A 22,968-nucleotide genomic window follows, 5' to 3' on the forward strand; every position below is an offset into this window, starting at 1 on the left:
ATGACCATTCAAAAATAAAGCAAAAAGTACACCCACAACCTTACCAACACCAAAGAAACATCTGAGCAATAAAGTGGAAGACTAAGATTTGGGCATTAGAAAGTTTACTGCTATTTTTTTTTGAGAAACTAACAACTGCAACAGAAGATGTCAGCAAATATTTCCAGCCAGCTATGAGCCCAGGAATGAATGGATGTAAAAGATACAAGAAAGCATCCTCTCTGTTTCAGCTACCACTAGGTTTATATTTTTTTCTTGGTTTTTACTGCTTTGATAATTGAAAGAAGAAATAATAATACAACATTGGAAGAACCCCAACCAAAGAAGTATGACATTGTTATACAGTAAATGCTTTTTTTTCCTTTTTTGTTCATTTTGGATGCTGGTGCTAAACTTGTAAGTGTAATGATTTAAAAATAAAACGTTTGCCTTTATTTATTTTTAGGACGGGGGAAGACAACATTTTTGCCTTCTTTCATGACTCTCTTTGAAAAATGTGAGGTAAAAAATTCCTCAGAAATAAAAATTTTACCCTTCAAAAGGGAAAAAGAAAGACAATTATTCAACCTCTGAGTACAAATATAGGGGACCATATTTGTCTTTCAAACCAGGATCCTTTTAAGAGTAAAAGGGCCACTAAGACAAATTATTATATCAAAAATGTATGTAAACTAGTACCATCCCAAGTAAGTCAGAACTTATGGTAACCCTATGTAAAAACAGTTCTAAGATGGAAACAGCCTTTTATTTCAAGGTTGCAATTATTATTTCTACTCTGAAAATTTACTACCAGAGGAAATTTACAACCAGAGGAACTACATTCAATTTGATGTAAAATGAATCTTAAAATCTTACTTATTCTACTTCTTTTAGGCAATGGGAAACTATTTTTCTAAGATTAAAAATTAATCATCGTTGTAAAAACAAAGCACATGTACTTCATAGGCGAACTTTAGCACAGATACCTTATAAATGCAGAACACATTTAAGTGCATTTCAGCTCCAAATTTCTAAGAAAGAAAGAAGTAACTAAAGATGTAATTTTCAAGTAAGCCATTAATCTACTTATTCAGAATTAATTTTTGCCACACCACCCAGCTGAGAAACAAAAGAAAAGAAATATCCAAGCAACCACACAGAGATAAAAATTAAAAAGGCAGAACAGTACTAGAGACTTCACTTGTGACATTAATTGAAGTATTTGGAAAATGTAACTAGTTTAAAGTATTTCTTGTCCTTCAGATACTGTTCACAATATGGAATGTGATATACAATAAAAACTTAATTTTGTAAAAGGAAAAATTGTGTACAGGGAAGAAGAATACATACAACAACAAAATAATTTGTCTTTCAGTAATTGGCTACTGGATGGATGATTATTCTGTATCTTTTTGTTTTAAAAAGTTTCCTACAATGCATATGAAGTATGTTTTCAATCAGGAAGAAAAGATATATATATAAATCAAGCAGGAAGAAAAGTCATTGTCAAATACTAAAAGAAAAAAGTTATTGGAACTAATATCTTTTAATTTATCAATTCACCCTACTCGAAAATAAACCACTTATCAGCAGTTCACTTGCAGGTCTGCTGATCAATCCTTTTGAGTTGCTTCATTCTTCTGACATAATGCATATTCTGTTCATAAAATAATTTTTAAAATTTTAAAACTTCATTATAGAGCAAAGGCCAGCTGAACTTATTATTGTATAAATTCTTGTCTCCATCTCCAAAGATTATGATTTAGAAAAAGTAAAGGAATTTTCACTTGTAACCAGTATTTAAGTAATTCTAATGTATATGGTACCTGGATCACACCTGGAGAAATTCTACATTTCTGTTCAAAGCAAGAGTGGTAAAATTCTCACGAGATACATTTTCTAACATCTGAATATAAAACGCAATACACCAATAATAATCTTCAGAAGAAAGTGCTTTAACAATTAATTTAGAAACATTTTTGACTGAATGAGTTAGCTAGGTTAGATTCCAGAATACAGAGTGAAGGAATATAGCCACTATGGCAGTACTAACCATGTGAGTGAAATCAGTTGCCATTTACTTTGAGAATAATCAGTGAGAAGATAAAATAAGTCTGGACTGATAAAGCTCTTCATTTCTAACAAATAAAAAATACTGAAGGTAGATGGATGGATGGACAGATAAACACAAAGCTAATATATATCCCCATTACAATTATACCTTAAATTAAAGCCAGACAACATACCTAGTTCAAGAAGCTTTTTTGTGAGCAGAAGGGCCTTATCGAGGTCTCCTTGCTGGTATACAGCATAACTCAGATAATCTAGCACAGAGACCTTGTCCACAGTGGCCACCTCACCCTCGTCCAGCTGCCTGAGGGCTTGTCCCATCCACAGTTCAGTGTGGTAATAGTCTGCTTCTGTGTAGGCCACTTTGCCCAACTCAAAGCAGTCCTCAGCCGTTAGGAAAGATTTGTGTTTTACTCCTATGAAAAGAAAATGCAGAGATCTTTCAGGATTTTCATACTACTATTTATTTACTTAGGTCTATACAGCTTTTGAAGTGCTATTTCACTTTTTTTAATGAAATAATTTTTTATTAAAAGTAATAGAATAAAAACAAAAACACAATCCCTCAACAAACTGTCAATATCATCTTTCATACAGATTAACATTTTGATTCTTAGAGTTCTGTAAAAATAAAAAAGACAGTATAATCTAAACAGGTTTGATCAAGGAATAAAATTAAGAGCTCCAACCTTCCTCAATCCCATGACTTATCATGAAGTTACACCAATCATGACAAAACGGCATTGATATTAAGATAGACAAACCACCAAAGTACCAATATAAAGTCCCAAAACAGACATTTGATAACATAACAGACATTTGTCCACATAACAGACATTTGATTTCTGGCAAACATGCAGAAGCAATTACTTTTACTTGAACTCGATAACAATCAATCTGCAAGGTAAGGTAGCATGACCAAGAATCACACAGCCGGTATTGGGTGACATGGCACCTGAAGATCCCATGGTTTAGATTAGCAGACACTGTACCAAAATGAAACACCGGTTACACTGAAATGTGCTATTCTCTAACACAGCAGATCACCATAGGAGATATATCTGTCTTACTTCTAGCCAAAAATCTAGGCAAGAGATGAATGTACAGGAAGAAAGGGAAGCTTTCCTTTCTTTCTTTATAAACTACAATAATGACATAAAATTTGAATACCAGAGTTCATGCACCCATTTAAAGGTCACCAGTAATACATTTAAACGTATGAGTTCCTGAGTGAGGGATATAGCTCAGCAGCACAGCGCTTGCTTGGCAAGCACAAGGTCATGAGTTCAATTCCTCGTATATATATTAGTTCTTAGCAGATTTATAGATGTATGCGACAAATACCACAATCCAACTTTAAAACATTTTCATCACCTCAAAAAGAAATCTTAACAACAGCAGTTACTACCTATCACCTCCCCAACCCCAGCCCTAGACAACCACTGATATACTTTCTTTCTCTAAAAATTTACAGCACCTGTTTTTTGACATTTCACAAAAATGGAATCATACAGTATGTGGTCTTTCTGTGACTGATCTATTTATCTCAGTATAATATTACCAAGGCTCATCAATGTTATAGAATACATTTCATTATTGAACAATAGTTCACTCAATGGACAGATTACAACTCTCTGTTAGCTGATGGACGTCCACATTGCTTTCTTTTTCGGCTTTTATGAATGATGCCACCGTGAACATTTGTATAGATGTTTTTGTGTGGATATGATTTTATTCTCAGAAGTATATATATATATACACACACACACACACACACACACACACACAAGAGTGAGAGAAAAGTAAAATTGCTGTGTCCTATGGGAATTCTACACTTAACATTTTGAGGAAAAGGGAAAATGTACTGAGAGAGGGTAGCAATGTCAATAGGTAACTTTGCTTTTAAAAATTTCAGCAATATGAGACAAGAATAACCGCATACTCAAAACTCGATACTACTATTTTTCAATTATTTCTTTAAGAATTAGCACTAGAGGGGGCTGGGGATTTAGCTCAGCGGCATAAGTACCTGCCTTGCAAGCAGGCAGTCGTGAGTTTGATCCCTGGTACCGATAAAAATGAGAAAGAAAAAAAAAAGAAGAATTAGCACTAGGGTTGCCAGGGATATAGCTCAGCAGCATAAGCACCTGCCTGGCAAGTGTAAGACCTTGGGTTCAATTCCTAATACTGGAAAAAAAAAAAATCGTATTAGGGATTTGAGAGGACATTCTCATAAAGTTTTTGCAGATGAACCAAATATAGCAGCTAATACTGTAATAAGCTAAAAGCACAGAAATGTATCAGTACTATGTCAACATAATGGAATATCTTACAATAAGATCATCTTAAATGTCATACAGAAAAGCCAGAACAATCTAGTCAGAAATATGTCAAAATGTTAAACTGTTACTTTGCTGGATGTGTTACTAGCTTTCTACATTTTCAAACCTTTTTAATTTTTCAAAATATACAATTAGTTTGATAACAAAGACGAATAGGGAATTATAGAAACATTTTAAAAAGCATAACTCTGAATGATGTCCACAAGACAGTAACAACTATATAATACATTCTGGGTTGGAACTCTACCACTCATGTTTACAGGAATCAGTTGAGTTACAGAGATTTTAAAGGCTTGAGTATTTCATTTTGTTTTCAAGTTGTGTGATACTAAATAACAAGAGAATTATTTCTGGATCAGATGTGAGAAAAAAGTAACTGATAGATAACACCTAGCAATGCAAGATTAATAAAACAATTATTCATTTATATTACAGCCAAGTTCATAAAAACTGTCTGGTGACTGTCTGGAGGCAGTCACCAGAATTAGAAACCTGAAGGTTGGATTTTTAATAACCAGAAAAGAATAAGGGATGAAAGCTTCCAGACTACTCCAAGTGACAACTGGTCTTGAGAACTCAATATAAAGTAAAACCTTGGAAAAAATTACACCCTCAATGAGATAATAAGCTTTTAAAAAACGGCCAGCTGACAAAGAGAAACTACAGAAAAGTTTATATTCCTGAGTTAGTTCCATGGGCATGTCCTCAGAGAGGTTTCAATTTCAAATTTACATTGTCCCAATGGTCTGGGATACTAAAGTCAAGAAATTAACTAAAGTGATCATCTAACATAAACAACATTTATACTCTGAAAAATGTGCCTTTTCCCCAAACTTTGCAATATTTCCTCAGATGACATCTGCTGAATCCGCATACACAATCCCAAACTGCAAAGTATGTGACAAGATAAACTACTATGAGCAACCTTAGCAGAAGTTATCAAAATCAGTACTAGATATCCGCTTAAATCTTCAGATACTTAAGTTAATAGATTAAGAATACAAAATACTGGATTACAATACTTAAAGAAATACAAAAACAAAAACTGTAAACGATAAAGACACTTGCTACAATTTGGATGTTAACTGCTCTCCAAAGGTCCAATGTCAAAGGCTTGGTCCACACAGTGTCACTAATTGGGAGGTGGTGGAACATCTAGGAGGTGGGGATTAATGGGAAGTCCTTACTTATTCACTGTGAGTGAGCCCTGCAGGGGACTGTGGGAGTCAGCCCCCTCCTCTTCCTCTTCACTTCTTGCTATCAGGTAGGCAATTTGCTTTGCCATGTGCTCCTTGTTATTGCCATTTGGCACCCTCACCAGAAACCCAAAGCTGTGTATTCACCTAATCTTATACTGTAACTTCTAAAACCATGAGTCATAATAAACCTTTTCTCTTTAATTGATTCAGGTATGTCATTATAGTAATGTAAAGCTGACTAACATAATGTACTGTAAAGTACCCAGCAGAGCTGACTAAAAGGTGGAAGGAGACACTTAGAGAAAATTCTAAGTACAGGTTGAGCATCTCCAATTTAAAATGTGAAATGCTCCAACATCCAAAGCTTTTTAGGCCTGGCACAGTGCAACAAGTGAAAAATTCTATACTTTCCCTTATGCAAGAGGTCACAAAGTGCAATTGTACTAAAAATATGGTAAAAATTTACCTTTAAAGCTGAATGTAATGATATATATGAAACATAAATGTCATAGTTAGAGCTTATTTTTTTATTTTTTGTCTTCTGGAGACAGGGTTATACTATGCAGTTAAGGCTGGCCTCAAACTCATTTTGTAGCCCAGGTTAGCCTAGAAACCACTGTGATCCTCCTGCCTCAGCCTCCTGAGTGCTGAAATATTTAGACTTTACACTGGAACTCATTCCCATGATATCTCATTATACACATGCAAATATTCCAAAATCTGAAAAGAATAAAAAATCCAAAGCACTCTTTTTCCAAAGCACTCTTTTTTGATCTTGATTTGTAGTCATTTATTTCAGATAAAGGATATTTAACCTTCATATTCAGTGCTATTAAAAACTTACTAGACAGGTTTAAAAGTAGATCAGACATAACTAAAAAGAGACTGAATCTATAATAAGCTGCCCAGAATGCAGCAGGGAAGAATATGAAATACTAGTTTCAAAGGCAAGAAGAAGAAAATAAATTTAGAATTTCAGAAAAATAGAAGATGAGACAGACACTATTTAAAGTCTTCCAGAATTAAAACCTATAGAACTTTAGATTCAGGAAGAACGAAGAATCCCACACAAAGTACACATAAAGACATTTTAAGGATGTATTTCAAGGAGAAAATTCTAAATGTAAAGTTTGAAGTATAAGAATGATAAAATATATATAGATATAGTTTATCTATCTAAATATTTATATATACATATATATAATACGTAAGATATATATGCCAATCTAAATTAAGCTACAAAGATTAGCAAAAATCTCAAATTGGGTATGGTGGTGCACACCTATAATCCCAGCACTCATGAGGCTGAGACAGTGAGTTCAAGGCCAGCCAGGACTATAAAGTGAGACCTTGCCTCAAAAAACCAAAAAACAAAAATCTCAAAGTTGACATATTTTTTCTTATGCTATAGGGGAAATCAGTATTCACATCCTGCTGGCAGAAATGCAAAATAATATAAGCCTTATGGAGGGTACCAGGACAAGATTAGCAAAATTACCTATTTATTCACTCTTTGAACCAGTGAGAACATGTTTAGAAAAATATCTGTAAGGGGCTGGGGATTTAGCTCAGTGGCATAAGCGCCTGCCTTGCAAGCAGGCAGTCATGAGTTCGATCCTGGTACCAATAAAAAGGAAAAAGAAAAATATCTATAAAGGTCAGTTAGCAAAAATACAAAATAAATATGCCTAAGGTTATTAGCAGCATTTTTTTTTTTTTAGCAGAAAAAGACTTCAAATAAACCAGATGCTTATTATTTAGGGACATGGTTAAATAAACAATAAAACCCCCACAATACACAGTAACATGCAGCTATAAAAATAAATGAACATTCCTATGTACTATATGAAATGATACCTAGGCAATATTAAAATAAAACACCAAAGTTAGTAATTTTCACATTATGGTACCTTCTGCATAAATGTCCACAGGAAATACAAGTACATATAATATACATTGACTTCTTTTTAAAAAAGAAACTATGGAAATAGAAAAACTAGTAAAATGGTTGCATACAAGAATAAGGTCATAGACTAAGAAGTACAGGAATGAAAGTGAAAATTCTGTAAATGTACACAGGCTAGGCTAGATGATGTAAGAATACAATTTTATGTAAAGACAAAAACATCTAAAGAAAAAAGAACATCTAAAGAAAAAATATCTAAAAATGAAGAAACATGGAAATAATTAAACTCAACTATAGAATATGTTGAAGGCATACCTGTGCAGAGAAATGCATTATTTCCGAAGTCTTTGAGACAATATTTTGACTAATCATTCTGGGGTGATATACACTAAGGATTAAAAAGTACTGCATTCAGTAGTAAATGCTATTAATAATGAAGGTACTATTATTTTAGACATATTATAGATAATACAAATAATATCATTAGGAACTAGGATTTGTAACACAAAGAATTAATATCATTAGGAACAAGGATTTTCAACATAAAAGAGGTATCAATATAAGCTCTGTCTGTAATCTTCAATTTCAATTGGAACGAACATGAACTCATGTTTCCTACCTCTGTTCATTTTTTTTATTTTAAAAAGAATAAAGCAAAACAAAACATCACAGTAAAACAACTCAACACAGGACTTCAAAACAAGACAAGAGGAAATCAACAGTGGCTACCATAATGTCTCTTGTTCGCTTCAAAATAGCCATCCATACCTTCACATATACTGAAATCAAATAACTGAAAACAGACTAAAATCAAACAAAACCAAGAATAAAAGCATTATTAGACTTCAAAATGATAGGAAATCAGCAATGGTTATGATGTTTTCTTCAATGTAGTTGTTCACATCATCATACATACTAAAATCAATTCTGGTAAACTCTTTAGGAGTTTATATATATAAGCCTATACATGCACATCTATCCTTTCTATACTAGAGGGAAAAACAAAACAAAATGTAAGAAAAATAAGAAGAGTCAAATAAATAACAATAACAAAGCCCAAAACAATAACAATGTAGGCTTTCAAAACAAGGTGGTAGGAACATAATTTTGTTGTTTTGCATAGTTATCTTGGAAAGTCTTACTCGAATTACCAGATACAGTCATGCAAAATTGATCTATTCCTATGGATGCTAACTATTTTGTTCCAAGAACTAACAGAATTAGTAGTACAATCTTTCTAGTAATCATAAGTGTACGTATACAAATGTATATATTTTTTCTTCCTCTGTTCATTTAAAAGACCTGGAATAAATTACAAACTCAACTACAACCTACCAGGAGCTAGACTCTGCTTTTTAAATACCATTCACTGTTAAAACAAATCAAGGCTCAGCCAGGTAGGATGGCACACACCTATAATCCCAATACTCTCAGACTGAGATTGGAGGACCACAAGTCTGAGAGCCTGTTTTGGGCAACTTAGCAAAACTCTTGTATCAAAAAATAAAGAAGGGCCTGATTCAATCTCCAGTACAGCAACAATAAAAATCAAGGCTCATTATTAGATAAATGCCTGATTCCTGCTCTGTGATAGAAGTTTATTTAAAAACTTCTTTTGGAGTTGGGGATTTAGCTCAGCAGCATAAGTGCCTGCCTTGCAAGCATGCAGTTGTGAGTTCAATCCCCAGTACTGATTAAAAAAAAAAAAAAAAACAACCTTCTTTTGCTTTGTGCAAAACTGTGCAGCAAAAGAAATAAATTCCTTGCTATCAAGAGTAATATGGGCAGGGGACATAGCTCAAAAGCATAGCAACTGCCTGGTAAGAGCAAGGTTCTGAGTTCAATCCTGGTACCAAAAAAATTAAAGTAATAATAATATAATCATTTCAAAAAGATAAAAATGATAATTAATCTAAAGAGATTGTCTCTGGCTAAAATGGGGCATTATGAGTATCAAAATAAATGAACATAATATATTGAAATACTGTACAAAAATACTGCATATAAAAATCCAGAGAAGAAGTCAATGTGGAGATGAAAAAGTGAGAAAAGATTAGTATTCTATAATGAAAAATAAGTCTACATATTCTTCAAATATTTTACTTTCAGCCACCCTATATGAAAGTCTTACCAACTGATCTCTAAAAGATTCGGTACTCAGAGGACCCAGTGATTTTCCTAAGGCTAAACACAGCAAAACAGGTTAGTTAAATAATATTCAATATTCAAGTGGGAAGATAAAGTATTGAACTAAATATAGAAAATTAAATGAAATTAATAATGCCCTCCTTCAGAAAACCTGCTTCTTGTGTCAAGCCCAAGTCCATCATCAGATTCTACCATCTGCTTCCCCATTGATAATCTATGCACTTCTCTCCAAATGCACTAGATATCATCTTTTATTTAAACATTTGCAACAGCCCCTCTCTTGGTTCTGTCCCTGGGACCCAACCCAATCTCCAAAACAAAAAGATTATCAGGTGGGTGTAGCTCAGTGGTATAGTTCTCCCTGGGCATCACACACATGAGAAAAAAAGTTATAATCTCATCAAGTGTCACAATGAATAGCATTATTAGAAACAGAAAAATAGTCGATCGCCGGTACTGATAAAAACGAAAAAAAAAAAAAAAAAAACAAACAGAAAAATAAGTATCTGCAAGTCTGTACATTTTTAGAAGTCCAAATTAATGCAATTATTCTATTTGAACAAAAATTTCACTTAATATTTTATGTTTAGTTTTATCACTTGATACCTCCTGAAATAAAGGGAAAAGAACAAGGAAAACATTCTGATAAACAACTTACACCAATCTTCTTCTTACTGAGAAAAACCAATTTCAGTATGAACACAGAGGAAATATACTTTACTTTTCCACTTAACAGTGACAAGAGATTATTTATTAATGGTAGTAAACCATAGATTCACAGTAGTGTAAGATGTAAATTATCATGAAATCAGATCTAACTTTTAAAAAGAGCAGCTTTGCCAGAAATAGAAAGCAGAATGTTCCATCCTATAGAATATTTTAAACAACTGGGCATATCCCAGTAGATTTTAGCTTTTAATTACTGAACACACTAATGCTATCAATTTTCTTATGGATTTATAGATAAGCAATATTAGATATTCTTTTAAAAAATCTGGAAAAATGGTTGTTTCTTTTACTCATACACTAAGAATTGCTATTTATTTATTCTTTTTTTGTCTTTTTCATTTTTATCAGTACCGGGGATCGAACTCACGACGGCGTGCTTGCAAGGCAGGTGCTTATGCCGCTGAGCTAAACCTCCAGCCCCAAGAATTGCTATTTAAATTAACCCTTTATAAGTTTTCACAGTAACCGGGGAGAAGCATATCTATCACTATTAAGTTCTTTCACATCCAAAAGCTACGGAAAAAAAACCCTATAGCTTTAAACTCTTACAATAAGTCTTTTTTGACATTGTTCTACTGGACTGAATAGGCATTTCAGGAATGAAAATATTACCTTACCTGGAAGATTACCCTTTGAGATGGTATCTGTGTCCAGATTGTAGGTGTCCTGGAGACGCAACAAAGCTTTGGCTGCCCCAACCTGATCTTCATCATTAGGGAAGTATTGTCTCTGAATGGTCAGGTTAGAGATAAACCCTTAAGCAGGAAAAAAAAAAGAAAGAAAAAAAACAGGATAAAAATGGACTGTAGAACCTCACACACTTCTACCCAATACAGAATCTTTGTAAGAATTTTTCAAAATCTTACCATTTTCAGCTATACTATCAAAGTTCTACAAGTTAATCAAGAAAAAATTAAATATATTGACTGCGTGTAACATATACCTAACTTGTTCAATTTCCCCAATTGTTTTCTAATTTTAAGTAATCTGAGGTCATTGCATAAATTATATTAGTAGGTAAAGATCAACTAACATAATAACTCAGTTTTATACAACATAACAAGAAACAAAACAGTGCATTGACTTAGATGAACATACAGGATTTTTAAATGATATTCATTAGCAACCAATTATACTTGCAGATAACAGATGCTAAATAAAACTTGTGCTTTTTAAGGTTCTCTTTTTCTTCTTGCATATACTACACATTACATAAATATGTAAATACATACATTTTGATGAAATTCTTCAGAGAGGAAAAAGGTGTTAACAGCAAGTTAGTATGTGTAACTAGGAAACACAGTGTTCATTAGTCAAGATTTGCTATAAACCTCATGTTAATTTAAGGGAGATATAAAATGTAGCAAACATTGCACTAATGTGTTGCTGGTAACTATATAATGTCTAAAAGCATGGATGCTAAAGAACTCCTTAAGAAAATCAAACAAGGCTAGGGGATATAGCTCAGTGGCACAGCACTTGCTACTGGTCCTGAGTTCGATTCTCAGTATCAAAAAAAATGACTAAAGTGTTAGTAATGTAAATGTCACCAGTGTAAATAAAAATTAGGTTTGAGATTTTTTTTTTTTTTAATTGATCTTTTTGAGACAGGGTCTTACTATGCAGTGCAGGCTGGCCTTAAGCTCACTTTGTAGCCTAGGCTGGTCTCAAACTTCCAACAACTTCCTGCCTCAGCCCCCGAAGTGCTGGGATAACAGGCGTGTACCACAACACTTGGCTATTCTCTCGTTAACTTTTGGTGAACTATTTGTACTTTGACCAGCAAATAATCAAGCGTTTTTACTTTAATGGAAATGTACAAAAGAAATGAGCTGGAAAAGAATTAAAATTCCTATGAAACATATTTTTAAGATCAGCTCTCAGTAAAAATTTCCACATGAACTTTACAAGCAAGCTTTATACAAGACTATAATGGTTCTTATGCTTGAAAACAAAAATCTAAGTTATTTCACTCCTCTCTAATAAAAATAGAAAATTAGATAGACAGACAGACAGACAGATAGATAGATAGATAAGTATAAGATGAATACCACAGATCAAAACACCAAAATCTCAAGGTTCATATGAAATAACTGTACAGGTCATTATTTTAGAATGAAACAGTGAATGAATGAATGAATGAATGAAATGTGTATGTGTACAGAGAGAAAAGAGAGGGAAAGGGGAAGGGAAGGAGACGCAGAAATGGGGAGGATGGAACAGGAAGGGAGAATTAGCGGGGAGAGGTTATACTTCTAAAAATTTTCTCAGGGTATAGTATTTATACAGAAGAGGAAATAATCACAGGCCATCTCCTTCTCATAGTGAATAAGTATTCACAAGTACTCACCATTACTTTTCAAGGTTCCCTGTCTTATGCATAACATAGGAGCCCGCCACTTCCTCACAGAGGATACATCCCAAGTGGTTGCCAAAATCATGATTACTATTGAACCCCAGATGTTTTTCTTAAACATACACATGCAAATTTAATGCCTATCTTATGTAAGCACTAAACACACATTATGACTATAATATTTGTAGTCTGAAGTACCATAGAAAACTGCCATCAATTTTTATTTCCTTCACAATTTCACAGACAAAAGATTCATTCTTACCATAGATCTTAGCAACATTAGCATACAATTTTTTCAACTTCAGCACACAAGGGTTTTTTTCTTCTTTATTTCTTATTGAGAAATTTAATTTTTTCATTTAAAAGAAACACTTTATGGTTTATCTTTGGCTCATCCAAATTGCCATCATCATTACTCTAGAATTTGGAGCCATTAAAATAAGGGCTACTTACACACAAAATACTGTGAAAATAACCTGATAGATGAAAGGCTACTAAGTAATTGAAGACAGGTTATGTATACACAGCATTATTATGCTGGGCAAAGGGATGCTTCACATGGCAGGCAGGAAAGCTCCAGATTTTATCACACTATGCAGAAAGGTACACAATTTAAAACTTGTTTATTTCTGGAATTTTCTATTTAATATTTTTGAACTGTGGGAAATGAAACTGCAGAATGAAAAACTATGGATAAGATGGTCTAGTATAGTATACTGCCTGCAAACAATGGTAAACAATCTTGGAATATTTTATTTACACAGCCAGCTAAGCGCTCTTCCTGTTTCTTTTCCATCTTCATTGATGCAACAAGTATTTCAGCCTCTACTGCAGAGTAAGCCTAATTCCTTTACTTCCTTCAACTCCTATTTACTGTGCTATTAATACTATCTAAAACACCTCAACACTCACACTACAATTGTATTGTTCCACTTAGAAAGACTTAATTTTTGGTAATTATAGCCTCAGTTTTTTTTTTTAATTTAGTGTTTGCATTGAATAAAATAATCCTAAAGCCAAAATGCTAGATAGACTACAGCAAACACTCACTTCTCTTTACATTCCCAAAATACCATTCCCAGTATTTTAAAAACTGACTGAAAATACAGTTTTTTTGTTTCCAGTACTGGAGACTAAGCTCAGGTGCATTTACCACTGACCTACGCTCCCAGCTCTGCCTTAAATGTCTGATACAAGATCTTGCTAAATTGCCCAGGCTTGGAATTTATGATCCTCCTGACTCAGCTTCCCAGAATGCTGAGATTATAGGCATATGCCACCAGCCTGGCAATTTACTCAGTATTTTTGAAACTAACAAAAAATAAAGATTTATACACACAATTTTTTTTTCCTTTTTCTTTTTGGTTCCTGAGACAGGGTCTTGCTATGTAATCCAGGTGATCCCTAAATTCACTATGTAGCCCAGCCTGACCCTGAATACTTCATCTTCCTTGCCTCGCTCTCTAGAGTGTTAAGATTGTAAGTATGGGCCACCACACACAGCTAAACGTAAATATTTGAAGTCTGAAAGTAATCCTAAAGTAAAAATGATGAAATGAAATAAACCTTTTTCCTTTAAAAAAAAAATTATTATCCTCAGAAATAAAACTATACGCCAAATAATCCTTTCACTTCTATAGACTTCAAAACAAAATCACCAGTGTTAGCAACAGTAGTAGAAATTATTATTTTGTTATAATGAAAGAATTCAGGATCTTGACTAAATGAATTCTAGTCAAACCAAATGCACTCAGGCAATAATTATAACACTGAATACCTGACATTCTGGGAACTGAATTTATCACAAACTTTGGCATTTTTATAGGTAGTAGAAATATTGCTTTACCTTTTGGGGAGAAGAGGGATCGTTAGTCTCCTCTGACTTACCGTCTGACATATCCTTAAGGACCAGATTCTCCAACTCACTCCACTCAGTATTCAGGCGTTTCATTAACTTGAATGCATTTACAGGATGCCCAACAAATCCTTCTGGATCCTTTGTTGCTGTGCTAGTTAGCCGATCTAACTTCTCTGCCCACCTATAAATGTGTGACATAAAAATATACATATACTCATTAAGGAAAATCACAATTTAGTAAGGTACTTGGAAAGAAAAGACTAGATTAGAGGCTTCTGAGTTAAAACTACACATATACTTTGTTCTAAAGTAAAATTATAAAGGATATTTAAAGAATAAGGTCTTAAGGAGAAAATTTAACTTGGCAGAATCAGAACACAACGAAAAGATTTCTTTTTGTTTAGTTTTATTTCTCTCAAATGACTATAGTAAATGGATTCTCCCCACCTTAGTAAAAGTTAGAATTAGATCCATCTACCAAGTGTAAAAAAATCATTTCCCTATAGATCTTTAAGGTCAAATAACTATTACAAAGTTCAAAGTAGCCCAACCCAAGTTCACTGACATGTTCCTTTCAATCAACCATTGTTGAGTTTTTTGGGTTTTTTAAAATTTTTTCACTGTGCTGCCCAGACCAACTTAGAAGTTCTGGGCTCAACTGATTCTCTAATCACATTTTTACATTTAATATCTAGAAACTATATTTTAAAACAAAGCCTTGCCATGTGCAGTAACACACACCTCTAATCATAGCATGCAAGAGGCTGAGGCACGAAGGCTGGAAGTTGTCATGAGTTCAAAGCTAGCCTGAACTATGTAGTGAGTTTGTAACCAGCCTGAACTACACACTGAGAACTTATTTTTAAAAAAGCCTTAACACTTAGCTACTCATTAAACGAAAGACAGGAATTCTCAAAAATACCCAGATGTCAATCTTACTAAGTAAAACACATCACGTACTTTTTTATCTGTTCTAACTTATCCTCTTCTGCTTTAATATAATCTTTCAGAGAAGTCACCAAATCTTTTTCAGTATGGATCAAATCAGTCATCTGACCTATAAGGGGGAAGAGGGAAACAGGTTACTAAATAATTATATTCATCAACACACATATTCTAGAATCAGCCAAGAATGACTAGAATGCTTCATCCTATAAGATTTAACTGAATTACATATGTTGAGGCAAATTCTCTTTTTTCTTTTTCATTAGCTAAATCAAAATAAAGCCAAAATCTGTTCTAATTATATGCTCTGAGTCTAATTTTCATGATACTTTGCAAACTTGGACTATGGTGGCAAGTTATCTTTTTATATAAATTAGAATTACAACAACACTACTTTCCAAGGACCAGTGTTTCTTCTTTCCCACCTCCCTCTACACCTTTTGTTTTCAAGTCTAATTAAAGTTTTATTCAATAAACAAAATCACACTAAAAAACTGCAAATGATCTCTGCTTGATTATTTGTAAAGTATTAGAGGGTTCATTATTTTACATCCTGAAATCAAGTATCATAAATATTTAATACTTATGTTCTATCTCTATAATTCCATAAGGGTCCAAATGGTCAAGAGAATGAAGGAAAACACTTCACTTAGGACAATGAAATAGAGAGAAAAATATAGAAGAATACATATCAAACTATGAACTTCTGGTTTTTTAATCAATTTTCCCCCAATGCTAGGGATTGAATACAGGACTTCCTGCTATACTACTGAGTCATACACCCAGCCTTAACACTTTATTTTTATAATTCTTTTAAGGACTTTAAAAAATTATAATGTAGCAAAAAGAATGCTCACAGTAGATTCTTACATGGAAAAATCAGGTTAGAAAATAATATGTAGTTTATTTGTATATTTGTGCATTGAAAAGGACTTAACTAAAGTATATGCAGTGCTTGCTAGATAGGCTCATTAGTAATTTTCTTTGATAAGCTTTTCTAAATTTTCTCATTTCTAATCAGAATATGTCAAATTTTTATAATAAAAATAATTTAAAGAAAAAGAACTGAGTTAAAAATGAGAGAGAGAGGGCTGGGGATTTAGCTTAGTGGCACAATGCCTACCTGGCAAGCACAAGATCCTAAGTTTGATTTCTGATACCAAAAAAAAAAAAAAGAGAGAGAGAGATAGCATGAGAGAGAAAGGACTTTTAGATGAGCAGGAGGTACCTTAAATGCTTTGGAAATGCACTGAGTTTGTTTTTATTTAAAAACAGTTTAAAAAATGGAAAGTTTTGAACATAAAAACAACACAAAAAAGTAGTTAAGACTTACCAATTGAAGTAAAAAACCCTGGATGGGCCAAAGTTTGAGGAAGTAGAATCCCTACAATTAGAACATGGTAGATCATCTTGGATGATTTAATTTTACAGGTTCACACACCTGTAAGAGAAACAGAGCCATTACAAAAAAAAAAAAAAAAACGACATTTATTCTGTCCATGAACAAAATGAAGGCCAGACTCCAAGGTTAGGCTACCTACAAAATGATGCTAATTCCTGTATACTGATTTAATAATAGCTGATATCTTATTTTTCATAGATTATTAACCCAATACTTCATATTAAAGACAAATGTACATGTTTGTTATAACCTGGTAACTTAGTCTTAAAAATTCAACCTCAGTTTGTTTTTTCCTTAGTTATTATGACTATTAAAATAGTAGTAGTAACTTTTTATATAGCCTGAAAAGTTGTCTTCTGTGATCCAGATCTAAATAATGATTTTCCCATTTAAAAAAATGTTTAGAATGACAACTTGAGTATAACAAGTATACTTTAAAGATGTTGTATTTTAAAGAAAAATTGATTTCATAATTCTCTTATTAATCTTTAAAATTACTAACTTGTTCCAACTTTAACCTGTATGATTTTAAATTGTAAATAAATTCAATTATAAGTTGTGGCTATGGGAATGATGAAGTGCCTCTAAACTGATTTGGTGACTGATAGTTAAACAACCCTGTTAAAAGTACTGCCATGAAAAAAAAAAAAAAAAGTACTGCCATGAATACTGAATAAATGAATTATTTGGTACATGAATTATATCTGAAATATTGTCCATTTAAAACTAGTAATTTTAGCTGGGCGTGGTGGCTCACGCCTGTAATCCTGGGACTCGGGAGGCTGAGGTGGGAGGATCGTTGTGAGTTCGAGACCAGCCTGGGTTACAAAGTGAGCTCAAGGCCAGCCTGAACTGCATAGTGAGACCCCGTCTCAAAAAGACAAAAAACAAAAAAAACTAGTAATTTTAATTTCTCTTCAGAGACTCACTCTTGTGGTTTTTTTCCCCTCTGATCTACCACGTCTGTAAAAAAAATCTTAGCTGAGTACCTAACTGTGGCTTATTTTCTCTCCCTTTTCTTGTTTTAATCCTGGCAGCAAAGCCTTCTTCTTTCTCCTTAGCTCCGGTGGTAGTCTTTTCTAGTAAGGATGCTTCACGGCAAGTGAGTATCAACTCACCAACAGGAAGGCTCTACCTTGATTTCCCAGAGGCCTTGCTGGCGCTCTGCTTGCTGCTGCTTGATCACAGATAGGGCCTCTAAATCTTTCTACTGTCTAACAAGAGAATAAGCTACCATCACAGTACCACCCGCCCCACTAACAAGCTCTCTTGGTATCTCTAACTTGTCACCCTGTGCCTCTCTCTCTATGCAGGCATTTCCTACTCTTCCCATGAGAATTCACTTAAACCAACAGGTTCAGTTAGGCCACACTGAAAGCTTTCTATTCCTCCAAAGCTGAAAAGTGATCCCTTCCCCAATAACTTTGAATCTCAATAAAAATAGATCACCAGAAAAAATAATTCTGGAAGACTCCTAAATCTCCTCCCTCAAGTTAGCTGCAACTTCCAGATATTCCCAGAACCACACAGTAAAATAGCGAGTGAAATACGCTGCTTGCTTGGCTGCCTTACAGTGACTTTGGGAAGCCTTCTAGAACTCGGCAGACACAGACACTTCCTCTCCTGGGCTCCTGCCAAAGCACAGGCCTTTTCCAAACCACGGGCTGCCTGAAGAATCTAGAATTTTCTCACTGTTTAAACAGATTTCGGTCATAATTTTCTTCATGAACAAATACTATTTCCAAAAAATAAAATGTTTTCACTGTACCAACAGAACTATAATAAAAAGTTTACATTTGCCAGATAAGAGTTTTTTTATTTCTACTGTCACTAAAAACTTGTCCTTAAATCTCACAGAAAATCAAGAAATATTAGCTAATAGAAATAACTAAAAATAAGACCGGGGATATAGCTCAGCAGCATAGCACCTGTCTGGGCAAACACAAGGTCCTAATCTGATTGTCCTGATCCCCAGGACAAAAAAAAAAAAAAAAAAAAAAAAAAAAAAACACCACCAAAAAATCCAGAAAAAACTAAGATTAAGATAGTATTTTTCTTCAAAAGCAGTTAACTTGAAAACTTTAAGAGCAAGAGGATTTATATAAAACTTCAAAGTGCTACTCTTAAGAAGAACATTTTAACATTTTTTCATGCTTCAAAATAAATTTTAGGTTACACAGGTCTAATCAACAAAAAGTAAAACAGTAAGATAAGCTATAGGATCTTTGAAAGCAGAAAATTTCTAAACTTAAAAATAAGAAAATAACTTATCAAAAGGCAAAATGGAATTTACATACACAAAAGAATTTAAGTTTATATATGAAAAAACTAAAAACTGCAAGCTAAGAAACCATTTACAGAAAAGACTTTTTAAGAACTCAGAGAAGGGGGCTGGGGATTTAGCTCAGTGGCATAAACACCTGCCTTACAAGCAGGTAGTTGTGAGTTCGATCCCCAGTACCAATAAAAAAGAAAAAGACCAAAAAAAAAAAAAAAAAAAAAAAAAAAAGAACTCAGAGAAGTCAGTAAGAAAAAGTACCAATATGCTAATAGTTTAAGAGGATAAAGAATAAGGAAATCCACAAGAATTGTAAGTAGTTAAATAAAACAAAAAAAAAAATCAACCTCATAAAGGAACAAAAATTAAGGATCTAGACCCATCAAACGAACAACCGAACAGATTAACAATTAAAATTACTGAATGATGGAATTATATGTCAAGAAAATTGAAAGTTATCTTTAAGCTTGGGAAAGTAAATGAAAAACCAATATACAACTATGATGGAATCTGTATTGAATGATATTAAGTTTTCACTAGTTGACAAGAAGTTATAAATAAGTTAATACTGATCAAAACAAATACCATAAGGTTATATCTTCGCAAGAAAATATGCAGAAGAAATTCATTCAATAGTTGTCTCCAGATTACAGATTAGGTGACTTTTTAAAACTAATTTTCTAGGTCAGGGATTGTAGCTCAGTAGCACAATGACTGCCTGGCAAGCAAAAGGGCCTGAGTTCGATTCCTAATACCCAAATAAATAAATACAATAAAGTAAATCTCCAGATGCTTTGTATTTGTATGGTGACAAAATTTATATAAAATAATGAGCTATAAACAAACCTCCATATTATGGCCTCACAAGTCCCCCCCTTTTTTTTTTGGTACCAGGAATCAAACTCATGACCTTACATTTACCAGGCAAGCACTTGAGCCTCTGTGTTAAATCCCCAGCACCCCCAATAAGCCTTTTAAGAAGTTAACTACTTCATAACAAAAAATAGTAGCTAAAAATACTGTGTTTTGAGCACATTAACTCTAAGCTTTCAGATTTTACTCTTCTTTTTTTTGGGGGGGGGGACGGTCTTTTTCCTTTTTATTGGTACCAGGGATTGAACTCACAACTGCCTGCTTGCAAGGCAGGCGCTTATGCCACTGAGCTAAATCCCCAGCCCCTTTACTTTTCTTTGAAGCCTATTTAAAAGCAACCTAATAATCTACTAGTAACTACATTACAGAGTAGCACATTTTCTCATTTTCTTTCCTCCGAGAAATACATATATAAGTTAGGCCAGTGAACAGATCCTCATGAACACAGTAATTGAGGAATAGACTTAAGAAGTACAGAAAAATCTCTTTATGAAATTTGTAAACTCAGAAACTAAATTTGGATCTGTCTTGTTATCTTTTCTTTTTCTATTCACTAAGAATACACAAAAACCCAATCTATAAAAAGGACAAATCCTGAAATACAGAGACAAGCAGTTCCAGTCCCCAAGTCTCTGATTCTACTAAATTGAATCATAGCTACAGCAATAATCTCCCAACCTATGTAAGGAAGACTACAAATCCCCTTGCTCTTAAGCTAGTTAAGTGGAATTTCTGAGGGTCTGAGGATGTAGCTCAACAGGGGAAGGGGTGGATTTCTGTTACTTGCAATAGAAAGTTCAGAACCATACAGCATTAGAAACACTGCATAGAAAGACTCCCCGAAATTATACAAAAGATACTCTGCCTCTGCCCTTAAAACAGGCATAGTTCTGGGGCTGGGGATTTAGCTCAGCGGCATAAGCGCCTGCCTTGTAAGCAGGCAGTTGTGAGTTCGATCCCTGGTACCAACAAAAACGAAAAAGAAAAAAAAAAAAAAAAACAGGCATAGTTCTCAAAAATAGTAAGATACAATGTATCTATAATTGTATCTAAAATTGTAATTGAATTTCTAGTAACTATTCTATGGAATGACCCCTGTTTCAATAATATGTCTCATTTATCCACATTCATTCAGAAGCCTTAAGTGGCATTTATAGACAAACATGTCTTTATAAATCAGGTTTTAAATCATGGTATCTCATTTCTATAAATCCTCACTCAGCAGCTTGTTAAGCAAATCATTGTAGAGCATCTAAGAGTCAAACAACCCAAAAAATTACAGCTTTATAAAACAGTAAGGTTTAGAATAGTAAATGACTGATTTAGAAAATGACTGAAACAGTAAGACTTAGAACAGTAAATGACTGTTCCAAATCTTCAAACAAGCTTGAAGATTTAAATAGATCAAAGTAGATATAACCTCAGACAAAATCTCTGAGATGACTTGCCTTAATTAAAAAAAAAAAAAGACAAAGACCAGGGAGAGGAGAAAAGGAAAAAAAACACAGGAAGAGTCAAAGAGCCAAAAACAAACTTACACTGGAATAAAACAATGCTATTTAAAAAAAAAACCACTGCTATCTATAACTATATAAAAATTATTAATAATAATTTGGTTCTTGGTTGCACAGTAGATTCACAAGTATTTATCGTGTAATTTTTGTAACATATACACACATTACCTATAATATTTTATGTGCATATTACATTTTGTTAAATTATAAGGAAAAACAGCATGGAAGAAATCTTATTGAAAAACATATTCTCAGGCAGCTTAGGTAAAAAATATACTGCAAAATTTACTACTTATCCAAACATAAAAATTTCCTATAGTGCTTCCAGTAAAGTCTAGCCGGATACTCTCCACACGTTAATCAAACCTGGGAACAGAGTTTAAAACAGTTCTACTACACTGTAAATATTTGTGATGTTGAGTTATCAGGATTCATTGAATTTTACGTACATGTTTTTCAATGAATTACTAGAACAGGGCCATCTGGCAAATAATCCTATTATCCTTTCAGTTTCACATTTTTCTTCCAAGAAAAAATTGCAACATTTGTTTTCACTAGGCTTGGCAGGAGGATCATTCTGAGTTCAAGGCTAACCTAAGCTACATTAGTTCAATGGACAACATAGTGAGACACTATTTCTAAAACAGAATTTTTTTAAAAAGTGCTAACCTAGAATGATGGCTTTGATATAAAGTTTGTTTTCAACCAGACAAATACAAAAATTAATAAGCAGACTAAAGAATGCTTGATATTCAATTTTAAACTTTGCCACTAAAAATATTCCACAAAGGTTCCTTTAAATAGTCTCTTTGCACCTTCCATACTTGTTCTAAACCTTGTTTTAGAAAGCTTCAGCTTTAAGTTTATTTCTCCTCATAGATTTATCATACTTAATTGTTGATACTCCTGGCATCTGTGTTCACACTTTACTCTTTCTGAGTCTTCAGGATCAACACAAAAGATCAGCACAAATTCGAGCTCCTAATTCAGGCCACTACAATGTGCTACATATCAAGATTTGGCATGCCTTTTCCATCTAAGCAGATGGGTTTTCTAAAACACTGCAGACTGATTGCTAACAGAACTGGTTTTATTTCTGTTCTTCTCTATAATCCCTTAGCAAACTGTCTCATTTGTTTTAACTTAATTCCATGAATTCCAGTCATACTTCTGCTCCCAAAGAGAGCTACATTTCTAGTACTTAACAATCAGATGAGCAAGTGCTTTAATGCTATGACTAACTTTTCAAAGAAAATCAGAAATCATACTATTTTCCCCACATCTTTCTGAACTTGAGCAGTGAACCTTACTATTGATATAATTAAAATGAACAGTATTTCAAGATTCATATAGGAAGTCAACTCTGTAA

General features: G+C 33.4%; 1 protein-coding gene across 2 annotated transcripts in view; it reads right to left on the reverse strand.

Annotated features, from left to right (window-relative positions):
• P4ha1 (prolyl 4-hydroxylase subunit alpha 1) overlaps positions 1–22,968 on the reverse strand; it is a 71,286-nt gene that overhangs the window by 38,407 nt on the left and 9,911 nt on the right. For both annotated transcript variants that reach the window (XM_003473783.5, XM_013156827.3), the window contains exons 2-6: positions 16,866–16,973; positions 15,548–15,644; positions 14,617–14,768; positions 10,991–11,128; positions 2,226–2,465 (exon numbers count right to left, since the gene is read on the reverse strand). In XM_003473783.5, coding sequence (XP_003473831.1) covers positions 2,226–2,465; positions 10,991–11,128; positions 14,617–14,768; positions 15,548–15,644; positions 16,866–16,941 — 703 coding nt within the window. In that variant the 5' untranslated portion in view covers positions 16,942–16,973. The remainder of the gene's footprint in view (positions 1–2,225; positions 2,466–10,990; positions 11,129–14,616; positions 14,769–15,547; positions 15,645–16,865; positions 16,974–22,968) is intronic.

The sequence above is a fragment of the Cavia porcellus genome, unplaced genomic scaffold (assembly GCF_034190915.1).
Source record: "Cavia porcellus strain 051 isolate PalLab524CR breed Dunkin Hartley unplaced genomic scaffold, mCavPor4.1 scaffold_28, whole genome shotgun sequence".
NCBI classification, from domain to species: domain Eukaryota; kingdom Metazoa; phylum Chordata; class Mammalia; order Rodentia; family Caviidae; genus Cavia; species Cavia porcellus.